Genomic DNA, 27,541 nt, shown 5'->3' with positions numbered 1-27,541 from the left:
GATATACAGATGACACCACCCTTATGGCAGAAAGTGAAGAACTAAAGAGCCTCTTGATGAAAGTGAAAGAGGAGAGTGAAAAAGTTGACTTAAAGCTCAACATTCAGAAAACTAAGATCATGGCATCCAGTCCCATCACTTCATGGCAAATAGATGGAGAAACGGTGGAAGCAGTGGCAGACTTTATTTTGGGGGGCTCCAAAATCACTGCAGATGGTGACTGCAGTCATGAAATTAAAAGACGCTTGCTCCTTGGAAGAAAAGTTATGACCAACCTAGACAGCATATTAAGAAGCAGAGACACTACTTTGCCAACAAAGGTCCGTCTAGTCAAAGCTATAGTTTTTTCCAGTGGTCATGGATGGATGTGAGAGTTGGGCTATAAAGAAAGCCAAGTGCTGAAGAATTGATGCTTTTGAACTGTGGTGTTGGAGAAGACTCTTGAGAGTCCCTTGGACTGCAAGGAGATCCAACCAGTCCATCCTAGGGGAGATCAGTCCTGAATAGTCATTGGGAGGACTGATGCTGAGGCTGAAACTCCAATACTTTAGCCACCTGATGTGAAGAACAGACTCATTTGAAAAGACCCTCTGGGAGGAGGGAGGAGGGAGGAGGAGGGGATAACAGAAGATGAGGTGGTTGGATGGCATCACCGACTCGATGTGAGTTTGAGTAAACTCTGGTAGTTGGTGATAGACTGGGAGGCCTGGCATGGTGCAGTCCATGGGGTCACAAAAAGTCTGACATGACTGAGCGACTGAACTGAACTGAACCTAGTGAAATAAATGTCAGATAGAATGTATAAGGTTCCCACCTAAGCCTGATGGCCTCATTAAGTTGAGACAGAAATAGAGGTTTGAGATGAAGGAAGAAATAATCCAGGCTTGAGAATTCGGTCTAGGAAACAACTGACTGCTGGTAAGCTCAATGTCATAGATGAAAATCCTACTGAGCTGTTGAGAGAATTGCATTGGCAAAATCTATAAGCCTGGATTTTAAAAATCTTTTACTGTTGAAGCATTAAAACAATCCTTGTGTGCATGCAGAGTTGCTTCAGTCATGTCTGACTCTTTGCAATCCCATGGACTCTATGTAGCCCACCAGGCTCCTCTGTCCATGGGATTCTCCAGGCAAGAATACTGGAGCAGCTTGCCATGCCCTCCTCCAGGGGATCTTTCCAACCCAGGGATCAAATTTGCATCTCTTATGTCTCCTGCATTGACAGATGGGTTCTTTACCACTAAAGCCACATGAGAAGCCCAAAACAATCCTTGGACCCCTTAAAGTTCAAGGCAAAAACTAGATTACTAGATTTAGAGCCTCAAAGAGGTCATATTCCCTAAGATCCACTTGAAGGGTGGCCAAGAAGCATCGGGAAAGGTAATCCTCCTACAGGGCAGAGCCGCAAGTGTGAAGAACAATGAACCGGGAAACTGCTCCCCGAGAGCAGAAGTGGGGCTTAAGCAAGGAAGCCTCACCCATGGTCTGCTGGGCAGATTTCATAACTACTAGGGGCCAGTGGCTTCCGTGTATCTCCCACCGCGGCCTTTTCCTAATGGGTTATCCTCCGACATGGCATACAGGCACAGAGAAGAAGATAATGAGTTTCTTTTGGATCCTGGGTCCCTGAACCATGAGGAGCCACATTCAACCCCACGGATAGGACAGGAATTCACCCAAAGATCCAGAACTTCAAGTTGAAAGTAGTGACAGGATAGAACATGAGGATCCTCCTTTAGAGGAAGGGAACCATGTTTTGTGTCTGAGAAGAAGGAACCATGGAGATATTTGGTGGCCAGAGGGCCCGTGGCATACCTAGCCAGTGATATACGAACATGATGATGAAGGCTCCTTTCAGGCTTAACCCATAACACCATTCTTAAGATGCCTCACACTCTCCTTCCTCTACCTACGGGCTGGATAAATGCCCAAGGAAGGCCCTAAAGGCCACAGGTTGAACATAAAGCAAGCACTCTCTCCCTCAGTCTTGGTATTCAAATGACACTCCAGTTCACTCCCACCACACTCCTCTCCCAATCAATCTTTAGTGAGTAAGAAATGACTAGTCAGTCATTAAAAAGAATACATTTGAATCAGTTCTAATGAGGTGGATGAAACTGGAGCCTATTATACAGAGTGAAGTAAGTCAGAAAGAAAAACACCAATACAGTATATTAACGCATATATATGGAATTTAGAAAGATGGTAATGATAACCCTATATGCAAGACAGAAAAAGAGACACAGATGTATAGAACAGTCTTTTGGACTCTGTGGGAGAAGGCGAGGGTGGGATGATCTGAGAGAATAGCATGAAACATGTATATTATCATATGTGAAACAGATCACCAGTCCAGGTTCGATGCATTAGACGGTGCTCAGCGCTGGTGCACTGGGATGACCCAGAGGGATGGGATGGGGAGGGAGGTGGGAGGGGGGTTCAGGATGAGGAACACATGTACACCCATGACTGATTCATGTCAATGTATGGCAAAAACCACTACAATATTGTAAAGTAATTAGCCTTCAATTAAAATAAATATTTTTTCTTTAAAATAGAAAGAAATGACCTATTGTGTTAAGCTCCTAAGATTTGGAGGTTGTCTTTTACAACAGCTAATGTAACTATAACAATCATAATATATAGCACTCTTCGAACAGTGCTTGGCATGTAATAAGCACTGCACAAGTGTAGCTATTACTATTACAAAACCCATTTTACAAATAGGGAAACTTATGGGTGTGTCTGACTCCCAAGTCAATTACTATTTTATATTTACTTCTCAGTAAAAGATAGATCCATTTTATAGGTAAGTTTGGTGTCTGGCTCAAGGTCAGAAATAACAACAGATCCAGAATTAGGGGCCTTTCTTCTATTCAAAGGCTATTAGCCACCCCACCCCTTAACCCAGGTCTCTAGGTTGGCTTCCCATTGTTTTATTTTGTTGTTATTTTTATGGTGTGTTTCAAGAAACACTCTACTTAGAAATACCCCAGCACTGAACTGGTAAATCTGAATAGAAAACCAAGTAACCCTCCACTGACCCAAATTTCAAGTTTTAATTTACATTGAGTTAGTTAATTAAAAACGTGCTCTGTGAGCATAGACACTGACATGGCTGGCTGCTGAAATGGCTTTTGCGGTTCTTCACAAAAAGCTGGGTTTCTTCTCTTATGAAGTTTTGTCCAGCACAGCAACCCTGAACTATGGAATAACTCAACCAGGTCGGGGGATCTGAGGGAAGATGGGTGGGGGGGTGGATTTGGGGGATGATGGGTGGGCCAGGAAAACAGCTGAGTAAGCATTTATTCTATGGAGCAACAGAAAAGCAAAAGACCTGAACACCAACTTACCCACCAAACCAGGGTTGGTGAGGTGAGGGCTCATGTTAATTAATGTTTATGAAGTGATTGGGGATCCCAGAAGTGAATGAGACTATTCAGAATCCCCTTATTATTATTATCACCAGTCTGAATAATCTGTTTTTTAAGGAAGCCACTATTATCGAGTGCCGACAATGTGGCAGTTGCTTTTACACATCTGATCTAATTCTTTTAATCACCCTTATGTGGTAGGTGTGGGTTTTCTTCCTTTTTTATGTCTTTTTTGGTTTTATAATCCTCACTCTGCAGATGAGAAAAAAACAAATTCAGCAAAATTAAGTCACCTGCTAAAGAGTGGCAGAGCTGAAATCTGAGGTTAGATCTTTCTAAGTGTAAAGCCCCTCTCCCTTCCATCATACCACACTGCCTCTTGCAATCTTCAAATTCTTTCTGCATTTAAAGCAAAATTCCATCCAAGGATGCCTGTGGCTCTTTTTATGTCTTCTTTTTTACTGAAGTGTAATTTGCAATACAGTGAAACACACATATCTTAAGTTTACAATACAATGCATTTTGACAAAGGCACATACCTCTGAACCCACACCCCTATCAACAGAAGGACATTTCTATCACCCAGAAAGCTCCTTGGTGCCCATCTCTAATGATGCCTTTTTTTTTTTTTTTTTTTTTTTTAAGGAAATACAGTCAATAAAATGAGCTACTTTCCTTTGATCAAGCAATCTATTTGTGACCTTCGCAATGAGGCAATGTGCATGAGGTTAATCTCTGAGGTGGGCGCACTGACTTATTTGATGCTTTGAATATCAGGAAGGAAGATTCGGTTAAAATTCTGCACTCTGTTGGTTCCATCCACATTGAACACATGGATAAGACAAAGATAACAGATATCATTATGCCTGAATTATATGACTACCATCACCATTTTGGCCCCTAAAATATGTCATGCACCAGATTGTAATATTTATATAAATAATTTCATTTAATCCTCATAATTATCACCTCTACTTTGCAGCTGAGGAAACTGGGGCTCAGAGTGATTACATATGATACATAAGAACACACAGCTAGAAACGTGTAAGCCTTGAAATTCAAATCCAGGATACCTGATTTCACAGGTTTTTACAGAAGCTGATGGGTAAATTTTATATCTCAAAGATGCAATGGGTTCATTATAATCATTCAACAAACAGTACCCAGGATTTACTGAGGGTTAGGTGCTGTGCTGAGTGATGTGGAGAAAGACACAAAGATGATAAAGATACAGTCTCAACTGTTAGTGCCACAGTGTGACAGGGAATCACTTAGAGCAAAGTCAGGGTCAAGATTCCCACTGGATGGGGAAAGGGCTATGGAAGGCCTAGGTTTGGGGAGGAAAAAAGGGTTGCATCAAGGAAGGCCTCACAGAGATTCCAGAAAGACAGTTTTTGAACCAAGTCTTCGGGGATGAGTGGGAACTGGCCAGCTCTGATGGGGTTTAAGGTAAATGACTACACAGATCATGGTGTGGTGAAGCACTTTTGCATGCTCTTTATTGAGCTTTAGCAAAATCAATCAAGCCAAATTTTAAACCCCCTACTGAAATGCAACCCTCACTGAGTTGTCTTATTTGTTACCCCAGATACTCTAAACAGCTGAGAGCCAATGAAAGAATAAAACCAGCTTTAAAAGGTAAAACAGTCACCACAGAGTTCACACCCTAAGCCCACGCATGTGATTCTTAAAGCCAGCAAGCCCTCACTGAGAACCAATTATCTTTTATTTTCTGAGTCAAGTCCCATGTGATCCATTTCCTGATTCTTTGGGTCACAGGTGCAGAAAATTAGAAAGGGGGACAGGTACAGAGATGGCAGTAAGAAGGTGCAACCAAGGTAGAAAGACTTGAAAAGATGATTCAAGGAATTCAGAATTCCACAATTAGTTTCTGGATATCACTGTATATTATACAACAGCTTGCTCAACTCAACAGGCATCTAAGAAGCTGTGTACCGGGAGCTTAAATCCATTTCTGTCCTGTATAGTTTGATAGGAACAAACGGTGTATAAATTAGGATAGAAAGATTGTCAGACTAAGAAGGGCCTCAGTTCAACTGCGTAATTAATTAAGGACAGCAAGAATAGCCTGAAGGCAGGGAACTCATCTGTCACTAAAGAGCAAAACATTTATGTTTCCTGTGCCTCAATTTCCTCCTCTGTATAATGGGCATAATAGCAGTACCTTTCCAAGTGAATGTTGAGGGTTAAATGGGTCAATATACAGAGAGGTATTGAATGCACGTTAGCTGTTATTAGCTTGTACTGCTACTTGCTCAATGCCTAGATTTAGTAACTGTTCAATAATATTGATGAACAAATGATTTCAGGAATGAATAAGTGACACTACTGAGTTAAAGGGGGAGAAAGATTATGTAAGGCATGGGCTCCTTAATAAGACTTGCAGATCAGAAAGAATGTCATGCAAAATAGTTGAAGAAATAGATTTGATGTTTAATGTATGTTTCAGATACCTAAAAAATTAATTGCTCATTTCTTACTGCTTCCTTCCATTTTTAACAAGCCCAAGGAAAAGAGGTGAAGAGATCACAATGAAATTACAGTATGTCTCATACGACAAGATGGTGGAAGGGGTCCTGAGACCTAAGAGTTAAGCTCTGTGGTGTGGAAATGCTGCAATGAGAGCAAACCCCAACCACCACACACTCACCCTGCCCCAAACCAGCTCTGTGGTCTCCTCCTTCCTCAAATTATACTTACTCTAAAAAGGATAAACACAAAAACTGTCTTTAAAAGATGCTAAAGATCATAAAAGTAAAACCAACTTGAAAAAATATAGAGGCTACTAACACAAACAGACAGAGCTACAAGAGGACCTGGGAGTATATTACAGATTGAGGCCTTCATTATATAGAAGAGGAGACTGAGGCCCAGAAAAGCAAAGTCAGTTATGACCCACAGTCACAACTTCAAGAGAATGGCCAACTCGGAGGTGAAGCAGGACTCCCAGATTCCCAAGTGAAGTGAAAGTGCAGATGGCTCAGTCCTGTCCCACTCTTTGTGATTTCATGGACTGTAGTCCACTGAAGCCCGGCAGGCTCCTCTGTCCATGGAATTCTCCAGGCAAGAATATTGGAATGGGATCCCCTTCTCCAGGGGATCTTTCCTACCCAGGGATCCAACCCGGGTCTCCTGCACTGTAGGCAGATTCTTTACGTCTGAACCACCAGGGAAGCCAAACTGGAGTCCAAAGGGTAATCCTTTTCTTCCCAAAGGAAACAGGAGTGGGAGGAGATTCCAGTCGGAACGGCAGGTAAGGGTTGGGGGGCGGGGAGGTAAGAACAGGGGCGGTGGGCTCACGCGGGCGGGAAGAAAATTAAGTCTCTCTGTACTTTTTGTGGGGGCAGGGTTTCAAACAGAAATTATCCAGTCCAAAGCTCCTGGCTTTTACAGGTGAATCCTTATTCTCCTCCAGAAGAAACGCACACAAAGACCAATGCCTTCTCCCAGGTGTTTCCATCTCATCAGGATTTCACAGGTAGGGGTGGCCCTGCATGGGAAGCTTTACAGGTATCCTCCCTTTAGAGGTTTCGCTCTCCCACAGGCAGCAGAGGGGCAAGGGCTTTGGCGAAGATGTGGGAGGAGTCTTGATGAGCATCGGCGAGTTGCCAACCTGAACCCACCACCCACGCTCCCGCGCGCGCCCGCACACGCGCGCGCGCGTACACACACACTTTTTGCTTCTTCCTTCCCCTCCCCCAACGATGACCAAAGCCAGGTGAGGAGATTGACAACTGGAGGTTCTCTCTCCAAAGGGCTTCTGCTGGAGCTGCTTGCTTCTGCGCACACCCACAGAAACACGCGCGGACGCGCGCACACAGACTCACAAATACGCACACACTCCCATGCACACACTTGGCACCCCCAGAGGCCGGGCCGCGCCCGCTGCATCTCTGCTTCGGCCCGGGGGAAACTGACAGGCAGCAACATGAATGAAATCTGCCCAGAAAGACTGCATTTCAGCTTCAACCACGCAGCCTCCAGCCAAACCGCCGAATATGTAACAAAGTTTTATTTCGCTTTTGGAGTCTCCAGTTACACTTCTACCATTTCCTGTGGAAAATTGAAGCTTTGAAGTGTCTAGCTCCGGCTTTCGCAGACAGGCAGGACCGCCAGCTAGAGCTCTCGAAAACAAACGCCCCGGCCCCACCCCCTCCGCCACCAGAACTGCAGGTTCAAACCCACCCAGCTCCGGCCTTCAAAACAGGGGGTGCGGAAAGGAATGACAGAACCTGCTGGAAACCGCCTCTTAAACTGGCAGTCTCCCCGGAACTCCGCCCCACTCCCATCCTGACGGGATCCCTTAAGCCAAGTGGTGACAGCCGCAGTTCCCAGACAGCCAACGGCGGCAAGAGCTGGGAGGTATCCATCAGGGGGATTGTCCATTGCGCGGCGCCCACCAGCTGTGAGCTCTGGCCTCAAAAACTGCCCCAGAAAAATTGCCCGTTCCATCCTCTCACCACGGACACCTTTCCCCAACTAGGCCGAGTAAGCTCTCAGTCTGCCTTTACGGCCACGGGGCCTCTCCTTCACCAGCTCACCGACGGCGTCCCGAGGGCGCCGGGAAGCAAGCGAAATGGGCGGCGAAAGGAGGAAAGCGTCTCCTCCCGAGTTCCAGGGAGCCAAACTCCTTCGCCCGGGTATTTGTCATCTTTAAGGTCAAAAACAAAAAACAAAACCCCCACAGGGCTCTGGCAGAGATATATACTAGGGGCAAATGATCGCCCCCCAAAGTGGCGCTGTGTTCTTCCTACAGCCTGCAGGAGGCAGCCGCGGCTCCGCCGGGGATTGCGGGCGGAACCGCAAGCTCTCTAGCTTGGGACCCTAGCAGCCGCGTCAAGTACGCGCAGCGCATCCCGAAAGCAGGAGGCACTAGGTGGGGTTTCTGGCCGTCTTCAGATCGGCGGTCCCCTCAGAGGTTTAAGATAGCAGCGGGCGGCCGAAAGGACGCGGGAGGGGACCGAAGGGCCAACTTACGAGGAGAGCTGGCCTCGTTGGGTAGGAGGGGGCGGCACCCGCGCGGCCACTTACCGCTGGCGTTCTTCCCGCAGATGAGGTGCTGGTAGGGCTGCAGCAGCCCCCAGATCTCGGAATCGTTGTTGACCGTGTACTCCAGCGTCTCCACGGTGAACTTGGGCGCCTCGTGGAGGGCGTGGTGGTGGTGGTGGTGGTGGTGGTTGGAGGCGGCTGCCGGTGGGGCTGCGGCGGCGGCGGCAGCAGCGACGGTCGGCGGGGCGCAACAGCTGCTGCCCCCGCTGGCGCTGCTGGCTGCGCTGCAGGCGCCGCCGCTCGCCGCTCCCCCTCCCGGGACCTCCCGCTCCTTATCCACTGCGGGGGCTGCTCCGGGGCCCGAGCCTTGGCCTGGGCCGGAGCTGGAGCCCGGGCCCGGGCCGCTGCAGCTCCTGGGCAGCCCGGAGGCCACGACCCGCGCGTAGATGTCCCGGAATAGGCTCTCCATGCAGGCCGTCAGGTAGATGGCTGCGTGCTCGTGGATGCGCAGCGCCACGCGGCTGTCTACCATCCAGCGGTACACGCGGCCCACAGAGAAGGTGAGGCCGCAGCGCGCCGATTTGCCGCGGCCCAGGCGGTCGCCACCGGCACTGCTCATGTTATAGAGGGACAGCGCGGCCAGCGCGGCCGCCGTGCAGTGCGCCGCCAGGCCCCAGGACAGCACAATCTCCATGGCGCTCTGGATCTCATACTTGGTGCACTTAGCGAAGCGCAGGCTCAGGCGCTGTGCCTCCTTGGCGATGCGTACCAGCGCCCGGCTCACCAGCGTCGACAGCTTGGCCAGTGCGTCTTTAGGCAGGCCGCCGGGGGCCACCGGGCCTGCCCGGGGATCCCGTGAGCGGAGGAGCAACGCCTCCAGCTCTTGGAGGGTCCAGGGGACCTCGTCGAGGTCCGGCAGCAGCCGCGAGCAGTGCTGGCCGGCACAGTCCAGCCCCTCGGAGTCTTCCACCAGGGCAGTGTTGACAGTGTCAAAGCTGTTGTGCCGGCTGTGCATGGAGTCAGTTAGAGGCGGCCAGCAGCTCCCGCCATACGGGGACGCCGGGTGCGAGTCGGAACAGCACAGGGACAAGTTGGAGGAGCGGACTGAGTCCGCCGCGCCACCATAACCCGAGTCCAGCGTTAGATCCTCCAGCGTCCGCACCACCGGCTTCTTACCTCTTCTGGCCATCGCTGCGCCACTTCATGCCGCCGGGGAGCCGAGGGGAAGGAGCAGCGAGGAGCAGCGGGCGCCGGGGCGCGGGAAGAGCCGAGTCGGCGCCGCTTCGGCTCACTTTTCTACCAGCCGCTGCTACCAAGTGTGACTACTTTCGGATGCCTCCCCGAGCCGTCGCCGCTGGAATCCACAGGGCACACCAGGGAGTCATCTTCCAGAGCCCAGGCCGGATCTGGGGCGCGCTAAGGAGCGAGTCAGGCCGGGGGAGAAGCTCACGCCGGACTCGCCCCTTTCTTCCAAAATAAAATAAAAGTGTCTGATCCGCTCCCCACTGGGCCGGGCTGGGCGCAGAAGCCGCTGGACGCCGGCCTCGGTGTTCGTAGGACGGAAATTTATTCAGATGCCGCCGCGGCAGCAGCTCCGCCGGCAGCTAGCTCTTGGCTCTCGGCTCCCCAGTTCCCGGTTCCCGGGCCGGGGTTCACTCGGTGTTCGCCCGCCCGGCACTGAAGAGCAGCAGCGACCGCGGCGGCTGCAAATCCTGCCGAACCCCGCGAGCCCTGGGCAGCCAGCGGGGCGGGCGTATGTAAAGCAGAGCCGGCGGAGAGCCAATGGGATTGGAGGATGCTAATTATCGTTAAATAAATAAATATATATATTCCTCAGCTCCACGCAGCCCCGCCCCTCAAACACGCCCCCGGCCTGGGACCGAGGCTGCAGGAAGTGGGGAGCTGGGGCCTGAGAACTGGGGGTGGTTATATGGGGGGGGGGGGGCAGTGGGAGCTTAGAAACGCGGATGATTATTAGAGAAGTAGGATGATTATCCCTGCTGTCCCTACCCTTCAGGCTTCGGCTTTGATACCAGACCTGGAGAAGGGTAAGTTGGACAGGTGACCCACCCACCCACCGAGTTGTGCTCCCCCCAGCGGTTCACAACGTGTCTGCTTGGGGTCGCTTTCTGCCCTTGCGTTTCGGATTTCACTTTCCTTTTTCTTTCTCTAGTACACAAAGTACGTTTTTTCTTCCTTTCCTGCCTCCCCCACTTTCGGGTCCCCAAAACAATTAATGCTGCCCTCTTTCAGACCCAGTTTGCCAGAGTGGACATGAGAAACCAGACAAGCAGAGGGATAAGGAATGGACGAGGCTGGAAGGCTGTCTCTGGATATTAGCCGACAGCCACCAGGGCTCGTGAACTACATTCCTTTAGTAGCCAGGAGGACCCTGAGTCCATCCTTCAAGTGCCTGGGGGTGGACTGGAGGGAAGTCTTGCTGTGGTTTAGTTTTAAGCCCTGTCGGACTCTCTGCGACCCCATGGACTGTAGCCCGCCAGGCTCCTTTGTTCACCGGATTTTCCAGGCAAGAATACTGGAGTGGGTTACCATTCCCTTCTCCAGAGGATCTTCCTGACCCAAGGATGGAACCTGCATCTCCTGCTTGGCAGGCAAATTCTTTACCACTGAGCCACCTGGGAAATCTCACTTTGACATTCTGGTTGGTATAGTTCCAGACAGCTCAAGAGTTTTTCTTTTTTGATTAAAGAATGATCTATATGCATGTCTTAATTGCATTTATGTCCAATAGCATTGTCCTGTTAATTGTCCCCATCCACCATGGCAGAAACCAAATCTTATTCACCTGGGGATCACCAGTCCCACTGTCTCTGCCAGCGGGTAGGGGACTCTCCTGCTCTGGCTTCCTCTGAGTTTCTAGCTTAAAAATGCCCTTCTAGGGAAGGTAGCCCAGATCCTTCACGTTACAAAACAAAATTCAACTAAGTAAATTTTAAAGCTCTTGTTGGCTTTATTGAACCATTTGCAAATCTGGCAAATCGCATGTAGCAGATGGAAAGGAGCTTGGAGGGGCTGTATGAAATGAAAGACTTACATAGACAGAATGGAGCGGGAACAAGGAAGTTACACCAGGCAAAAGACAAGGTTGGTTATTGCTAGGTTGTTTTCCTCTCGGGGATGGCAGGGGGTCTAGAAGGCAGATTACCTAACTACTGCTGCTCTAGTGATTCCTGATTGACTAGTTTAAGATTCCATTTCTGGAAGAGCCAGGTGGAGCTTAGCATGTGCTAAGTCGCTTCAGTTGTGTCTGACTCTTTGCCACCCCATGAACGGTAGCCCACCAGGCCCTCTGTTCATGGGATACTCTAGGCAAGAATACTGGAGAGGGTTGCCATGCCCTCCTCCAGGGGATCTTCCCAGCCCAGGGATTGAACCTGTGTCTGTCTACATGCATTGGAAGGCAGGGGTTTTTTTTGTTTTTTTAACCACTAGTGCCATCGGGGACTCCATTTGGGGCCTAGTGTCTTTGTAACACTCAATACTGTCTTCGGTGTTTCAACCACCTCCACCACTTCTGAGGCTGTTGATTCCTGGGCCCTTGTAACACTAGGTTGCTGCAGTCTGGTTACTGGTTAAGATTCCACACTGAACTACAGATTCCCCATGCACAGACTTGACACAGAGGAGGCAATCAGTAAATATTTGTTTTACATTGGTAAAGGAAGGACATGCTTTTGAACTGCTGGTTCAATTATGGATTTTCCCAGATAACCCAGTCGATTGTCTGATGATGTCTCTCATCTCTGTCAGCCCAAATCCACCATTATTCATCCCTTCACCCTAATAAATGACCCTTCACCCTAATAAATGACCATTACCCTGTAGCTAATAGACATCCTAATGTCTATGCCCATCACCTCTTTCTGTTGACTATTACAATATTCTACCACCTGGTCTCCTTCTCTTCTGCCTCTTCTTCACCAAACCATCAAGTCCAAGAATCTTCCAAAATCCCAGTTCTCATCTTATCATTCCTGTCTTGTAGTAAATTCAAAGGCTCTCATTTGCCTTGCAGATAAATAAAGTTTATATGGGTTAGCTGGCCTTCAGGTATCTCACTCTGTTTCCAGACTATTTCCATAATATTCCAAACCTTTTAAAAGAGATTGTGATAATTAATTTTATCTGTTGGGTTGAGTGAGCCACAGGTGCCCAGAATAAACATTGTTCTGGGTATTTCTTTGAGAATGTTTCCAGGTGGGATCAGCATTTGAATTGATGGACTCAGTAAACTGCTCTCCCCACGGGGGTGGTGGTTGTTCAGTCACTCAGTCGTGTCCAACTCTCTGTGATCCCATGGACTGCAGCATGCTAGGCTTCCCTGTCCTTCAACCATTGTGGCTGAGCATTTGAGTCTGCAAAGGGACTGAATAAAACAAAAGGTAGAGAAAGGAAGAATTCATTACTCCCCAAACTCCACCTCACTGAGCTGGGACATCTCATCTCCTCCAGCCCTTAGGCTGGGATTTATATCACCTGCTCCCCTGGTTCTCAGGTCTTTGGACTTGGACTGAATTATACCAGCAGCTTTTCTGGGCCTCCAAGCTTGCAAAAGTCAGATCATGAGACTTCTCATTCTGCACAATTACATGAACCAGTTCCTCATAATAAAAGTTTCTCTATATGTAATTTTTCACATACCATTGAATACAGGGACACACAGTCTTCAATGATCTGAACACTACTTTGTCCTCTAGGCTCTCTGTCATCACCCTAGCCTCCTGAAAACGTATTCGGTCACATAGACACATGATGCACTCACACACCCACACAGATACCTGCACACACATGAACATACAGACACAAAGACACATACACATACACACATACCTTTATTCTAACCACACTGAAATCACTTGCTGATTTTCCAAGTTAACATGCTGTCCCTTGCATCTGATATGTCTTTGCAGAGGTTCTTTCCTTTGCTCACTCTGCTCAAGGACACGTCTTCCTCTTCTGAATCTGGCAAGCCTCATCCTCTAAGATTCAGCTCCAAGAGTACTACCACAGCGAAGTTTTTCCTCATGCTGCCTCCTGTCTACCCGGCCCTGACTTAGGAAGATGCCTCCATCTCTGTTGTTTGGGACTGGTCTTCTGAGCCCTTCCTCTTCTCCTCTGCATGTTTCCCTGGTGATCTCATCCACTTGTATGCCTTTAGTTTCCACCTATGTGCAGATACTGCTTGAGTGATGACCACTCAGAATGTAGGAAGTAGAAACCCAAGAAGAGCTCATGCACAGGGAAGAAAAGAGATGGAAACAATAGGCTTCACATTTATTTATTTTTTTCCTATGGCACCAGGTCAACTTGGATTCCATTAATGCCTGTGTCAGTTTTCCAATCAGGTACCCTGAATCCACTCATCAATTTATTTTATTCTGTCTTTCCTTGCCTTGGAATGCACAAATAATCACACCCATCTTTTGGGGCTACTGGGGCTTAAATGAAATTCCTCCATACATAGGATTTAGCACAGTGTTCCACATGTGATAATTACTCTATGTACAATGTTATTATCTTCTTCATTTCCCTACTTTTCTGCAATAAACACATTGCTTATAGAGTAAAAAAAAAATGACTAATGTTACATATAAAATCCAAATGCTGCTTCAAGGCCGGGCTGAAAAGTCACCTTGTCTAGGAGGCTTAGCCATATCTTAGTGGACTTACTGCTGCCTGTTACACTGTAGATACGCATATGCCTCCTCTCACCTTCCAGACGACACACTCCTTGAAAGCTGGGATTTGCCCCCAACATGGTTCAGTACTAATGAGCATGTCCCTTGTTATGATGGATAAACCAAAGCATATGTCTATTTAGTTTACTGGAATAGATCATTAATGATAAAGTTAAATACTGAGGGCATACCACCCCAAGCACTGAGAAAAATAAACACAGCAACCAAATGTTCAGTGTTAGTCCCATGCTATCAGAAAATTCAGCATCTGCAAGAAAAGTCTAAAGAAAATTCAAATCTTCCCAAATTCCATCTCACAGAAATCAACACTAATGACTTATGTTTCCTTCAGATCTTTCTATTTTTTCCTCATCTTTTGCTTTAAACAGATATATTTTGAGAGAGTTGGAATTGTTATGTAAGTAATTTTGTATTTTGATTTTTCCTTAAGAAATTTCCACCAGCTTGATATTATAATAATTTCCCCATGCTAGTAAATATTCATCCAAAATATTCTTTTTGTGTGACTACAAAATATTCCAACATATGTTTATACCTTAACTGGTGGGTTGATTCCCCCTTTGGTTGTTTTTCTGTTTTCTAACTGGGATAAGTAATGTAGGGATGAACCTCTTTGTACAAAGATGACTTTTCTTCAAAGCTAGAAATGTTATTGGTATCTATGTTATCCTTGGAGAAATGCAGATCAACAATAAACATACATTAAAGATTTTTTAGGGACTTCCCTGGTGGTTCAGTGGCTAAGATTCCATGCTCCCAATATAGGGGGTGCATGTTGATTCCCTGGTTCAGGGAACTAGATTCCTCATGCCACTCTTAAGGATTGACATGCTGCAACTAAAAAAGATTCCACCTGCTGCAACTAAGACCCGCCCAGCACAGCCAAATAAATAAATATCTTTAAAAAAAAACAGAAATTAAATTACTGGGGTTATTTTGCCTATCAGATTAGCAAAGATGTATAAAGTTAGTCGCGATGAATGTGTGTCGTGATGGGACCTAAATTGGGGCAATATTTTGGGAGGGCCGTCTGTCAATATGTATCAAAATGCCAGTGTGTACTCCCTGTGGTTTCTCAGAAATCGTATCTTCTGATATTATCTAAGGTGATTCTTATGAATTTTTCAAAAGTATTCAGGATGTTCTTTGTAATGATGTTTTAACACAGGACTTTGGGAAACAACCTAAATGTCTTCCAATAGGGCCTGATGAAATAATTATATTAATTCATATAAAGAAATATTTAGAAGTCTCAAAGAATAATGGTGATCTTTATTTCCACAGCATATTGGGGAGTGAAGAAATTTTTGAAAATAGGTTTTAGAATTGCATATTTAATATGATCCCATTTATGTAAAATGTTTTATATAGAGCTAAATATATATATAAATATGTAAACTTGCCTGAAAGGATGGAAATAGTAGCTATAACTAGTTTATTGGATTTACGAGGATTTTTTTAAAGGAGTTTTATTGATTCTAGTCCCATTCCTGGTGTTCCCTTCTTCTTTTGTTTTCTGATTTTTAAAAAAGTTTCTGTTTTTACTTCTGAAGATTTTATAATAAACAGGTATCATTTTACCAAAGCCAGAAAGCTGTTTTCCAAAGAAAATAAAATAATTTTCTGCCCATTACTCTGAAACCTACCCATCAATCAAAGTATTAATATAATCTTTCATTCTTCAGCGTTCTGGAAAGCAAGCAGCAAGCATAGCAACCAACCCAACAACCATAATGTGAACCAGCCTCGTTCAGCTGGGGTCACATGTGTTGAGAGCTTTATCACATGCTTTCTATGCATCTACTGGGTAGGAACAAACAAGGCCACTTGTTATGGAAGTCTGGCTTCATTGCTTTCTACCCATGTAACCTTGAACAAGTTCCTTAGCCTCTTTGTGCCTCACCAGGCCTCTGTTCTTTGTCTTTAATTGAGGATACTAACAATACCTCGATAGGCTGACTGAGAGGACTAAATGAAGTCATTAGAATACTGTCTGGCCTGCACTGTCAATGTTCAACTAGTGTTGGTTACTTCTGTTATGGGTCAGGCACAGTGCTCATCACTGGGGGCAATAGGGACTCAGCTTTCCACCTGGGTACTGCCCTTGTTGAGCTTCTAGTTGAAACAGAGACATTAATAATAAGAGCTGCAAATGCAGTGACTCTCCAGATAGGGGAAGTTCAAGAATTACACACATGAATTAACAGATTGTGTATGTTTCACTGCACTATTTCTGAGCGAGCCCCTGGCAAACAGCTATTTCCTGGGTACATAGTCAATGTGTATAAAGCTCAGCAATGATCCTTTTGCTGTGTGTCTTTGTGAGTGGAAGACTCTATCATTAGGTAGAAGACTATTGATGAGTCCACCCCAATTTCGATCTGCTCCACATCAGTGTGAAGTGAAAGTCACTCAGTTGTGTCTGACTCTCTGCAACCCCATGGACTATACAGTCCATGGAATTCTCCAGGCCAGAATACTGGACTGGGTAGCCTTTCCCTTCTCCAGAGGATCTTCTCAACCTAGGGATTGAACCCAGGTCTCACGCATTGCAGGTGGATTCCTTGCAGCTGAGCCACAAGGGAAGCTCCATATCAGAAAGGGACATATATGCCTACTTCTTCTGAACTTTCTCCTGAAAGAAAGAATCACAGTCAACATAATGGCTTGCTCATTTGTCAAGTGGGAATAGGTCACACAATGCAAAGAACTTTAAGGAAGTAACTTTTCAGCAAGAGGTTTAGATGCACCTGCTAATATGAGGCAGCTCTGAGAGCAGATCCCAGTGCAATCATGGCCCTCAAAGCAGTGATTCTTCATGTCTTAGGTTCATGCAGCCTTTGACAAATGGGTAGAGATGCATGCATGTGGATAAACATTATTCATATTCAACTGGTATACAATATCTGGGGTTCACTGATCTCAAGATTCCACCTGTAGTTGTCTGAATTGTACACTAATATGATAATCATTACAAACCCTAACACTTACTGAGAATGTACTTTGTGCCAGACAACTGTTCTAAGCATTTTACATGTACCTGCCCCAACAGCATCCCAGCTTTATTGGTGAGAAAACTGAGGTGCCAAGAAGCTGAGCAATTTACCCAAAGCTGAAGGGCTGTAAATTGTGGACATAGAATTTTAACCCAGACATTTCAACCCCAAAGCCCACTTTCTGAATCAGTACCACAGGACTGTGTGTGCCAGGGGAGACCGGAGGAAGGGGACCCTAACCCAATGTGGGTGGTCAGAGAAGGCTTTCTGGAAGAAGAGACTTGGATGGTCAGACTTTGAGGATGAGTAGGAACTTACCAAGTAAGGATAATATCCCCCCAACGCAGAAACAGCACATACAAGGGCCTGGAGTCAAAAGAGAACTGAGTTGTTTGGAGGAACTGGCAGAAAGTCTTCGCTGCTGAGCTGAGAAGTAGAGGAAGGAGTTTGTAAGATGAGGTGGAGGAGGGAGGCACCCACCAACATAAAGGCCCAGAAAGCCTTTTGAGGAGTTTGGACTTAATTCTGAAACAGTTTAAGACTATGGTTGGCCAATATGCCTTGTCTCCCTGAAATAAAACAATTAGTAGACCTACAAGATTAACTATGAGTAGGAAAGAAGAGCCACAATCATTCAGAAACAACTTGTCCTATCCCCATCAGAGCCCAGAGATTTTATAAAGAGCTGTAAATGGCATTCCCAAACCAAAGGTCTTCCCTTTTCCCAGCTCCATAAACCTCTCTCTGTTCTCCCTTAGGGGCCAGGTGCCATTGTAGGGTGAGTGGGGGAAAGTTTGCATATTAGTCTGTCCTGTGAACACAGCCCAGTTGCAGCCCTATCTGTGATTGTTCTTGACGTCTAGCTGCAAAACTGGGAAATAATGCTTATGTCAAATTTTTAGGTATGTGATGTGCTTGGCTTATCTGGTTTAGAGCAACTGGTCACTCATCACTGAGAAGAGGAAAAGAAAATACACAAACAATCCTGTATCAGTCAGGTTATGCTAGACAACGCTTCAATAACAAACAATTCCCAAATTTCAACAGCCTAAAACAGCAAAGCTTTCCTCCTTGCTTAGGTCCAATGTGCAACGTAGGTTGATGGGTTAACTACACTGCTTATAGTGTTCACTTAGGGGCCCAGGTTCCTGAAAGCACCATCACTGCACATGCTTCCAAAATTTTTGAGGCAGGAAAAGGAGTGAGAACATAAGAACAACACTCTGATTTTTAAAGTTTTCTCCTGGAAGTTATACACTCATATTTCACTGGCTAATGCCATTCATACAACTGTATCTAACTTAAAAGAACTTCAAACCATAATCTCACATGTACCCAGAGAGGGAACTGGAATATTTGTGAACAATCATAATGGCTACCACGAATGTAGCTTCTGCTCTACTAGGAGTGTTATTCCATAGGAGGACAGTTTATTTAATTGATAGACTCTGGAGGAGCTGTTCTCTCCAAGTTCATTATTTGCAAGCAGTCTGGTCAGTTAAAATCTGAGGATGTCGGTGACAAGCACTGAGAGAGTGGTAAGAACAGAAAACAGTTGCTCAAGTTTCTTGACCCTCTGATGTGAGGGTTAAATGAGATGACAGATGAAAACTTCTCCAGAACACTTTCTACCACCCAACCCCCTGGACTCTCAAGGCTTAGCTAAAACTTGACTTCCTTGGGGAAGACTCAGGGGACCACCAGTACCCCTAGGCTAGGTCAAGTTCCCCTATTATCTGCTCTCATACCACATATACTTCTCTGTCAGAGCGTGTACCCTAATTTTAATGAGCTTAATGTCTTTCATCCCAACTAGACGATATGATCCAAGAGTGTGTAGACCTATTTGCCTTGCTGACTTTGTAAACCTTACCACCTAGAACACAATGTACCCAAGAAATGCTTGTTAGATTGGTTGGATAGGTGTCTTAGCACAGAATCTGCCCCTTAAATGATACTACCATTATTGTTATTTTCCACCTGCAACTATCCATCTCCTCATCAGATTATCTGATAGGGTATCACCAGGCAGTGACTCTGTGGAAAAAATGAAGTGAAAAAAAAGAGCCAGCCCCTTCTCCTCAGTGGCTTGTTGGTGCATTAATTGCTGTTGTTCAGTTCTTAAGTCTTGTCCAACTCTTTGCAACCCCGTAGTTTATTGTGATCCACACAGTCAAAGGCTTTGGCATAGTCAATAAAGCAGAAATCGATGTTTTTTCTGGAACTCTCTTGCTTTTTCAATGATCCATCGGATGTTGGCAATTTGATCTCTGGTTCCTCTGCCTTTTCTAAAACCAGCTTGAACATCTGGAAGTTCACAGTTCATGTACTGTTGAAGCCTGGCTTGGAGAATTTTAAGCGTTACTTTACTAGGATGTGAGATGAGCGTAACTGTGCGGTAGTTTGCGCATTCTTTGGCATTGTCTTTCTTTGGGATTGGAATGAAAACCGACCTTTTCCAGTCCTGTGGCCACTGCTGAGTTTTCCAAATTTGCTGGCATATTGAGTGCAGCACTTTCACAGCATCATCTTTCAGGATTTGAAGTAGCTCAACTGGAATTCCATCACCTCCACTAGCTTTGTTCGTACTGATGCTTTCTAAGGCCCACTTGACTTCACATTCCAGGATGTCTGGCTCTAGGTGAGTGATCACACCATTGTGATTATCTGGGTCATGAAGATCTTTTTTGTACAGTTCTTCTGTGTATTCTTAACACCTCTTCTTAATATTTTCTGCTTCTGTTAGGTCCATACCATTTCTGTCCTTTTATTGAGCCCATCTTTGCATGAAATGTTCCCTTGGTATCTCTAGTTTTCTTGAAGAGATCTCTAGTCTTTTCTGATCTATTGCTTTCCTTTATTTCTTTGCATTGATCACTGAGGAAGGCTTTCTTATCTCTCCTTGCTATTCTTTGGAATTCTGCATAAGATGGGTATATCTTTCCTTTTCTCCTTTGCTTTTCACTTCCCTTCTTTTCACAGCTATTTATAAGAGATGGGAATACCAGACCACCTGACCTGCCTCTTGAGAAACCTGTATGCAGGTCAGGAAGCAACAGTTAGAATGGGACATGGAACAACAGACTGGTTCCAAATAGGAAAAGAAGTATGTCAAGGCTGTATATTGTCACCCTGCTTATTTAACTTATATGCAGAGTACATCATGAGAAACGCTGGGCTGGAGGAAGCACAAGCTGGAATCAAGATTGCCGGGAGAAATATCAATAACCTCAGATATGCAGATGACACCATCCTTATGGCAGAAAGTGAAGAAGAACTAAAGAGCCTCTTGATGAAAGTGAAAGAGGAGAGTGAAAGAGTTGGCTTAAGGCTCAACATTCACAAAACTAAGATCATGGCCTCTGGTCCCATCAATTCATAGCAAATAGATGGGGAGACAGTGGAAACAGTGGCTGACTTTATTTTTCTGGGCTCCAAAATCACTGCAGATGGTGACTGCAACCATGAAGTTAAAAGACGCTTATTCCTTGGAAGAAAAGTTATGACCAACCTAGACAGCATATTGAAAAGCAGGGACATTACTTTGTCAGCAAAGGTCCGCCTAGTCAAGGCTATGGTTTTTCCAGTGGTCATGTGTGGATGTGAGAGTTGGACCACAAAGAAAGCTGAGCGCCGAAGAATTTGATGCTTTTGAAATGTGGTATTGGAGAAGACTCTTCAGAGTCCCTTGGACTGCAAGGAGATCCAACCAGTCCATCCTAAAGGAAATCAGTCCTGAATATTCATTGAAAGGACTGATGCTGAAGCTGAAACTCCAATACTTCGGCCACCTGATGCGAAGAGCTAACTCATTTGGAAAGACCCTGATGCTGGGAAAGATTGAGGGCAGGAGGAGAAGGGGACGACAGAAGATGAGATGGTTGGATGGCATCACAGATTCAATGGACATGGGTTTGGGTGGACTCTGGGAGCTGGTGATGGACAGGGAGGCCTGGTGTGCTGCAGTTCATAGGGTCGCAAAGAGTCGGACATGACTGAGCGAGTGAAATGAACTGAACTGAACTTACAACCCCATGGACTACAGCATACCAGGCGCTCCCCTGTCCTTCACCATCTCCTGGAGTTTGCTCAAACTCATGACTATTGAGCTGGTGATGCCATCCAGCCATCTCACCCTCTATCACCCCATTCTCTTCCTGCCCTCAATCTTTCACAGCATCAGGGTCTTTTCTAGCACCGTTGAAATCCTCTACTAAAATGTAAACTCCCCAAGGAAAGGATCACTGCTATATCCCTAGAACTTGCTAGGCACTCAATAGATGCTTGTTGATTGAATGAATGAATAGGTGGAAATTATATTATAATTCAAGCTAAGCATGTGGAAGAAGGAATTAAAATTAATTCCCCTTTCTTCTGTGTCTTCTCTTTTCAGATCCCACATCAGGGAGCCAATGAGGATTACTAGTGGGATCCAAGACTCGGAATCAATCAAGTATTTCTTGAGTAATTCTATCTTTGTCCTTGTGGAATTCTAAAAATGAAGAGATATAGTGCCTATCCATTAGGAAATTCTGCTCTAAGTGGGGAGTTTAGCCAGGAAACAAAAATACTGTAGGGGTTTCAATCCGAAGGAATCTAATGCAAGTTCCAGAGGGGAGGGGAGAGTGAAGGTGGTGAATGGAACAGCCAGGAGACAAGGGAGGGAGTAGCATCAGCAAGAAGCCTGTGCTATGTCCAGGATGGAGGGACAGAGAGAAGATGATGATATCAGAGCCCTGAAGCCAAGCCATGTGGCCAGATCTAGAGCCACAGTGGAGGCCGAGCAGGAGAGGTAGCTCCATGTTGGGAGGGGCAGCCCAGCAGGATCTGGGCTCGTGAATGAGACACAGCTGCTGCCAGGAACACCGTCTGTAGCAGACAGAGAATGGGAGAAAAACCCTGGACTTGCCCCTCCTCCTGCCTCTATCTTCTGCCAGGCCTCCCGCTGGCCAGACCCATCGAGAAGTTGGAAGGAAAGGGAATTTGGGGAAGGCAGTTCTTGTGATACAAAATAGATGGGTATAAGCACAAACAAGCCAAGGACCAGCTCAGGAAGATAAGCTGATATTTCAAGACGTGTATTTATTATAAAGTGAAAGTGGAAGTGAAGTCACTCAGTCGAGTCTGACTCTGAACCCCGTGGACTGTAGCCCACCAGGCTCCTCCGTCCATGAGATTCTCCAGGCAAGAATACTAGAGTGGGTTGCCAGTTCCTTCTCCAGCGGATCTTCCCGACCCAGGGATCGAACCCAGGTCTCCCACATTGCAGGCAGACGCTTTAACCTCTGAGCCACCAGGGAAGCCCATATTTATTATGGCATGTCCCTAATATGGCATGTCCCTAAGTAATACTGCAGACTTTCAGAGGAGGAAGCTTTGATTTTGTCCCTTCTTCCTTCCCACTACTCTTACTCTGGTAAAATTGTGCATCACCTCCTATTGAAACTGTTCCCAGAAGTCCCTCACTTGGTCTGCCCAGTGACAGTCTCATTTTCTCATGAAGAAAACTCTGTTGCCTGGGTCATTTTTCAGAAGCAGTTCCCATCAGCATCAGAAAGAAGGAGTGCTGTTCTCTGTCCAGTCTTATTAGCTGCCATCTTCCTTGATTACCTATCCCCCACTCTCTGAAAATGAATTATCGTTTCTTAAATATACTGTCTTTACTCATGCTGTTCCCTCTGTAGTGGATGCTCTGCCAGCCTCCGTTGTACTCCTATGGATCCTTCAAAGCCCATCTCATGTGGTACCACCTTAGGTAAGAACAACTACGTTCTTCCTATCTTCCTGCCCTATAAAACAAGCCTCTTTTTTGCTTTTGCTTCTTTAAAGCATTGACTATGTAACTCCATTACAGCCCTTGTCAATAATTATTAGCTAATCTCAGCATCACTGTCAGCAGCAATAGCAGCCTCTTGCTCTTTTCTCTCTGCAACAGTAGTTGAGAGTGTAGACTTGAGTGAAATGAGCTAGACAAAGACATGTGCTGCAAGGTATGTGGGATCTAAAAATTAGTGAATAAAACAAAAAAGAAGTAGCCTCACAGATATAGAGAACAAGCTAGCAATTACCAATGGGCAGAGGGAATGGGGGAGGGCCAAATAGGGGTAGGAAAAATAAAAGGGTTATTATGGGGTTATATGAAATCATGTGCATGGATCTTTTGAAAATGGTAAAGCACTAAAGAATTTAAAGAATCTTTCATTCAATAAAAAAGAAGTGTGGACTTGAGGTCATAAAGACCCATGTTTGAGTATAAGTGGCTGGCTTTTAGTAAGTTTTTCATTTGTGTGTATGTGTGTGTGTGTGTGCGTGTGCGTGCGTGCGCTCAGTGGCTTGAGTCGTGTCCGACTCTTTGTGACCCTATGGACTATAGCCTGCCAGGCCCCTCTGCCCATTGCATTCTATAGGCAAGGATATTGCAGTGGGTGGCCATTCCCTCCTCCGGGGGATCTTCCTGACTCAGGGGTGGAACCGGAGTCTCCTGCTTTACAGGAAGATTCTTTACCCATTAAGCCACATTGGAAGCCCTTTTCCATCTCTGAATTTCTATTATTTTTTTGTGTAAGCAAAATCATAAGGCCTCAGAATCTCATAGGGTTTTAGCTACATGAGGCAATGCACACTTACCATAGCCTGACATGGGAGGAGGCTCCAGTCAGTTAGTTCAGTTCAGTCGCTCAGTCATGTCTGACTCTTTGTGACCCCATGAACCGCAGCACGCCAGGCCTCCCTGTCCATCACCAACTCCCGGAGTTTACCCAAACTCAGAAATACCAACTAATCCTAATCTTTTAACAAAAAAAAATTTGAGATCATATTGTATATACTGATTTGTAAACTACTTTTTTCCTTAAAATATATCATTTTCCTGTCCTTCAATATTTTCTTACATTTTTCCAGCTTTTCATTTTGAAAAATTTCATACAGACACAAAGGTTAATAGATAAAAATAACCATTCTATCTACCCTTCACCCAGATTCACCATTGCTTTCTCTCTCTGTGAGATATTTATAAATATATATGATGTGTATGTGTGTGTGTGTGTGTATATGTGTGTGTATGTGTGTATGTGTGTGTATGTGTGTATGTGTGTGTATATGTGTGTGTGTGTGTGTGTGGTATTATATTCTTTTTTCTGGAACCATTTGAAAGTAAGCTGTAAACATCAGTTCACTTTGGCATGTATTCTACATTTTCCTACAAAGCACTGTAGGAACTTTATCACACTCAAGAAATAGCACTGACACAATAACATTATCTAAGTCATGTTTCAATTGTTCCCAAATGCCCTTTTAGTGGTTCTTTATGTCACTCGATGACTACACAGAATTCTACTAAATGGATGTCCAATAACGTGTTCAATGAATGTATTGTTGGACGTTTAGGTTCTTTTCAGTATTGCACAATTATACAGAGCTCTGAAAAAAAGTCTTTATAGTTGTTTTATTTATGTATTTGACTTCTTATTTCCTTGGGGAAAATTCCTACCATGGACTTTGGCCCAAGGCAATGTAGCATTCTAATTCCTTAATGCATGAGGCTAAATTGTCCTCTAAGAAGATTGTGCCAAATTTATACCCCCTAGCAGTGTACAAGAGTGCCTGTCTCCACTCCTTTGATACCACTGGTTATTATCTGTTTATATTTATCAATTTAATAAGAGAAGTAATAGCAACTAGCATTTATGTACCAACTCCTGATGTGCCAGGCACTATTCTAACTGTATGATATGAACTTGCTTCCCACTTACAATAACCCTTTTACCTTCATTTTATAGATGAGAAAAATGAGACAGCAACCCAGCCAGCCTGAATCCAGAGACTGTGCCATTATTGACTTTATGCTATTATCTTTCAATATAGAGTCTAACATTTACTTGATCACCCTAGAAGTTGATTTTTTTTTCACTTATTTTTGTTTTATACTTTTGCTCACAAGAATTCCCTGTTCATGTCATTTCCTTTTTTTAGAGGGGGGAATGGGACATCCTAAGATGTTTGTCTTTTTCCTAATGACTTTTAGGAACTACTTATAGAGTAAAAATACTAAATCTTTCTCTGTCATATACACTGCAGGTAATTTTCCATGGCTTGCTCTTTTGCCCCTTTGTAGTTATTTATTTATTAGTTTAGCATAAGGTTTTAATTTTCTCATAGTTAAGATTGTCAATTCTTTTAATATTGGTAACTCTGCTGTCCTCTCAAGAGGATAAGTATTATCCTATCTTATACCTTCACATTTTAATCTGACATCTTCAATCCATCCCATTTCTCCATGTCTTTGCCAACACTGGCACCACCTTATTTATAAACCATACCCCAAATGCCTTCCAGGGATAGAAATGGGACTTGGTTTGCTGAGAGGTTGGTCCCTGGACATCTCCTACTTCATTAAATCTGGAAATGTCTCATGCAATCCCAAGGAGCAATGCACCAAAGACAAAATGGGATTGCCATTTCAATGTTTCATAAATGAGGTACCTTCCTCCCCCCACCACCGCCCGTCCTGCGTTTCACCTAAAATATGAAACACTTGACATGTTAGGCAATTAAGACAGAAGTCCTGCTTCCACAGGCTTTTCTGAGGCAGGCTATTGTGTGCAGAGAGGTGGTAGTCCAGGGGAAAGCATGCCAAGAATTCATTTCAATTTGAAAGACCTTTTCAGGGCTTTATTTGTTCCACGAGTTCTTTAAACATTTTAAATACAGTCCGACGAAGTGTTTCAGGCACTGTTTCAATACCGATTATGTCTCCTCTCCTCTTGAGGACAATGCTTTGCTTCAATACGCATTACGGTTTTCAGCAAAGCTTTGATTTTAACATTAGCAAATCCCATTCTTTCTCGCCTTTGCTCTTTGTCCAAATATTGTGGCTGAAACCATTACTCACAAAATGAAACAATTAGTGAATTTCCAAATACACTTCAGGAGAAATATAGCAGCCCCATTGCCCGAGTAACAATTTGCTGCTTGCAGTGCCTTACAACACAGTGGATAATCAGTCAATGTTTGCTAAGTAAATTAGTGAAAGTGCACATGGGGTCCAGGAAAAGAATAGCTATTAAGTCTATAATGAACAAAGGGTGGCATACTCCAAAAATTTTGCAGGGGAGCTTAAGCCTTTAAAATTACAACTTTAATTCATTTACTCATTTAGCTACTAAGAGAATTTTCTAATGTGTGTTCCACAAAACATTAGCTCTATGAAATGCAGAGCAAAAAAAAAAAAAAAAAGAGTTTAAAAGTTAGAGACCCATACTCTACCTCTTAGAAATTGGTGGTGCATATTTGCATATTAAAGCCTCTATCTATTCCCTCAGCATAGAAACACATCTAAATTAATTTAAACTCCATAAGGGCAGAAGTCAGGTCTGTTGTGCCCATTTATGTGTCCCAAGAGTGTCACATATTGCTGTAAGATATTTATTGAACTCTTGATCTGCTGCTGATAAAGAATTACCCCCCCCCCCAAACTTAGTGGTTTAAAACAAGAGTTATCATCTCACAGTTGTGGGTCAGGAACCCAGGCACAATTTAAATGGGTCCTCAGCTCAGGGTCTTCCAGGCTGCGATCAAGGCGTTGAGTGGACTGCAGTCGCTTCAAGTCTCGTTTGGGGAGGACCCAATTTCAAGATCAGTTATAGCTGTTGGAAGCCTGCAGGTCCTCACTGGCTACTGAAGCTGGAGGCTTCAGTTCTTTGCTCACAACATGACAGCTGGCTTTTCTCTGAGTGAAAGATCAAGGGAAGATACTAGGATGGAAGCCACAGTCTTTTTATAACCTAACATCGGAGTTAACATCCATCCCTTCATCCATCACTTCTGTTCGTTAGATGTGAGTACATAAATCCTACCTACACCCAAGGGGAGAGGCTTACACAAGGGTGTGACTGTTGGGAGATGTGGTCATTGACCAGCTTAGAGGCTGCCTACCACAAAGAATGACTGAAAGAAGTCAGCGTTTTCCATACTTACTAGACCTCCTGACCTTTCTCAAGTAATAGTTTTTAACTTAAGAGACCACTTCAGGAAACATGCAAAACTAATTGAGCACTTGGTCCTAAGGCATAAGATTATTCTTTAAATATATGTGTGTGTGTGTGTGTGTGTGTGTGTGTGTGTGTGTGTGTGTTTTGACTGTCAATATTGCCTCCTTGAAGAGCTCAGAATTTAGCTAAATCTGAAGCGTTCTTTGAGAATGCATCATCCTAGAAGAAGCAGACTTTGTTGATCAGCAATACAGATTCCAACAGACAAAGATGGGTTAGGATTGACTATCCTGTGTCCTCCCTCATGCACCTTCTTAATGGAGCACTAAGCATGAACTACCCTTGGCCAGTGGGATGTTACCCTCAGGATTTTGAATTTTAAATGAGTTACATCAAATGTAGAACTAGTGGGCAAGCATTCATGGAAAAACTTGTACTGGAACTGGCAGAGT

General features: G+C 44.8%; 1 protein-coding gene across 2 annotated transcripts in view; it reads right to left on the bottom strand.

Annotated features, from left to right (window-relative positions):
• ABTB3 (ankyrin repeat and BTB domain containing 3) overlaps positions 1-10,047 on the bottom strand; it is a 318,330-nt gene extending 308,283 nt beyond the window's left edge. For both annotated transcript variants that reach the window (XM_065938459.1, XM_065938463.1), the window contains exon 1: positions 8,427-10,047. In XM_065938459.1, the coding sequence (XP_065794531.1) occupies positions 8,427-9,573 (1,147 nt within the window). In that variant the 5' untranslated portion in view covers positions 9,574-10,047. The remainder of the gene's footprint in view (positions 1-8,426) is intronic.
• Positions 10,048-27,541: the final 17,494 nt, after the last annotated feature.

Source organism: Muntiacus reevesi, chromosome 1 (assembly GCF_963930625.1).
Source record: "Muntiacus reevesi chromosome 1, mMunRee1.1, whole genome shotgun sequence".
Classification (NCBI taxonomy): domain Eukaryota; kingdom Metazoa; phylum Chordata; class Mammalia; order Artiodactyla; family Cervidae; genus Muntiacus; species Muntiacus reevesi.
The sequence above is the reverse complement of the archived record's forward strand: the minus strand, read 5'-3'. Positions and strand labels throughout refer to the sequence as shown.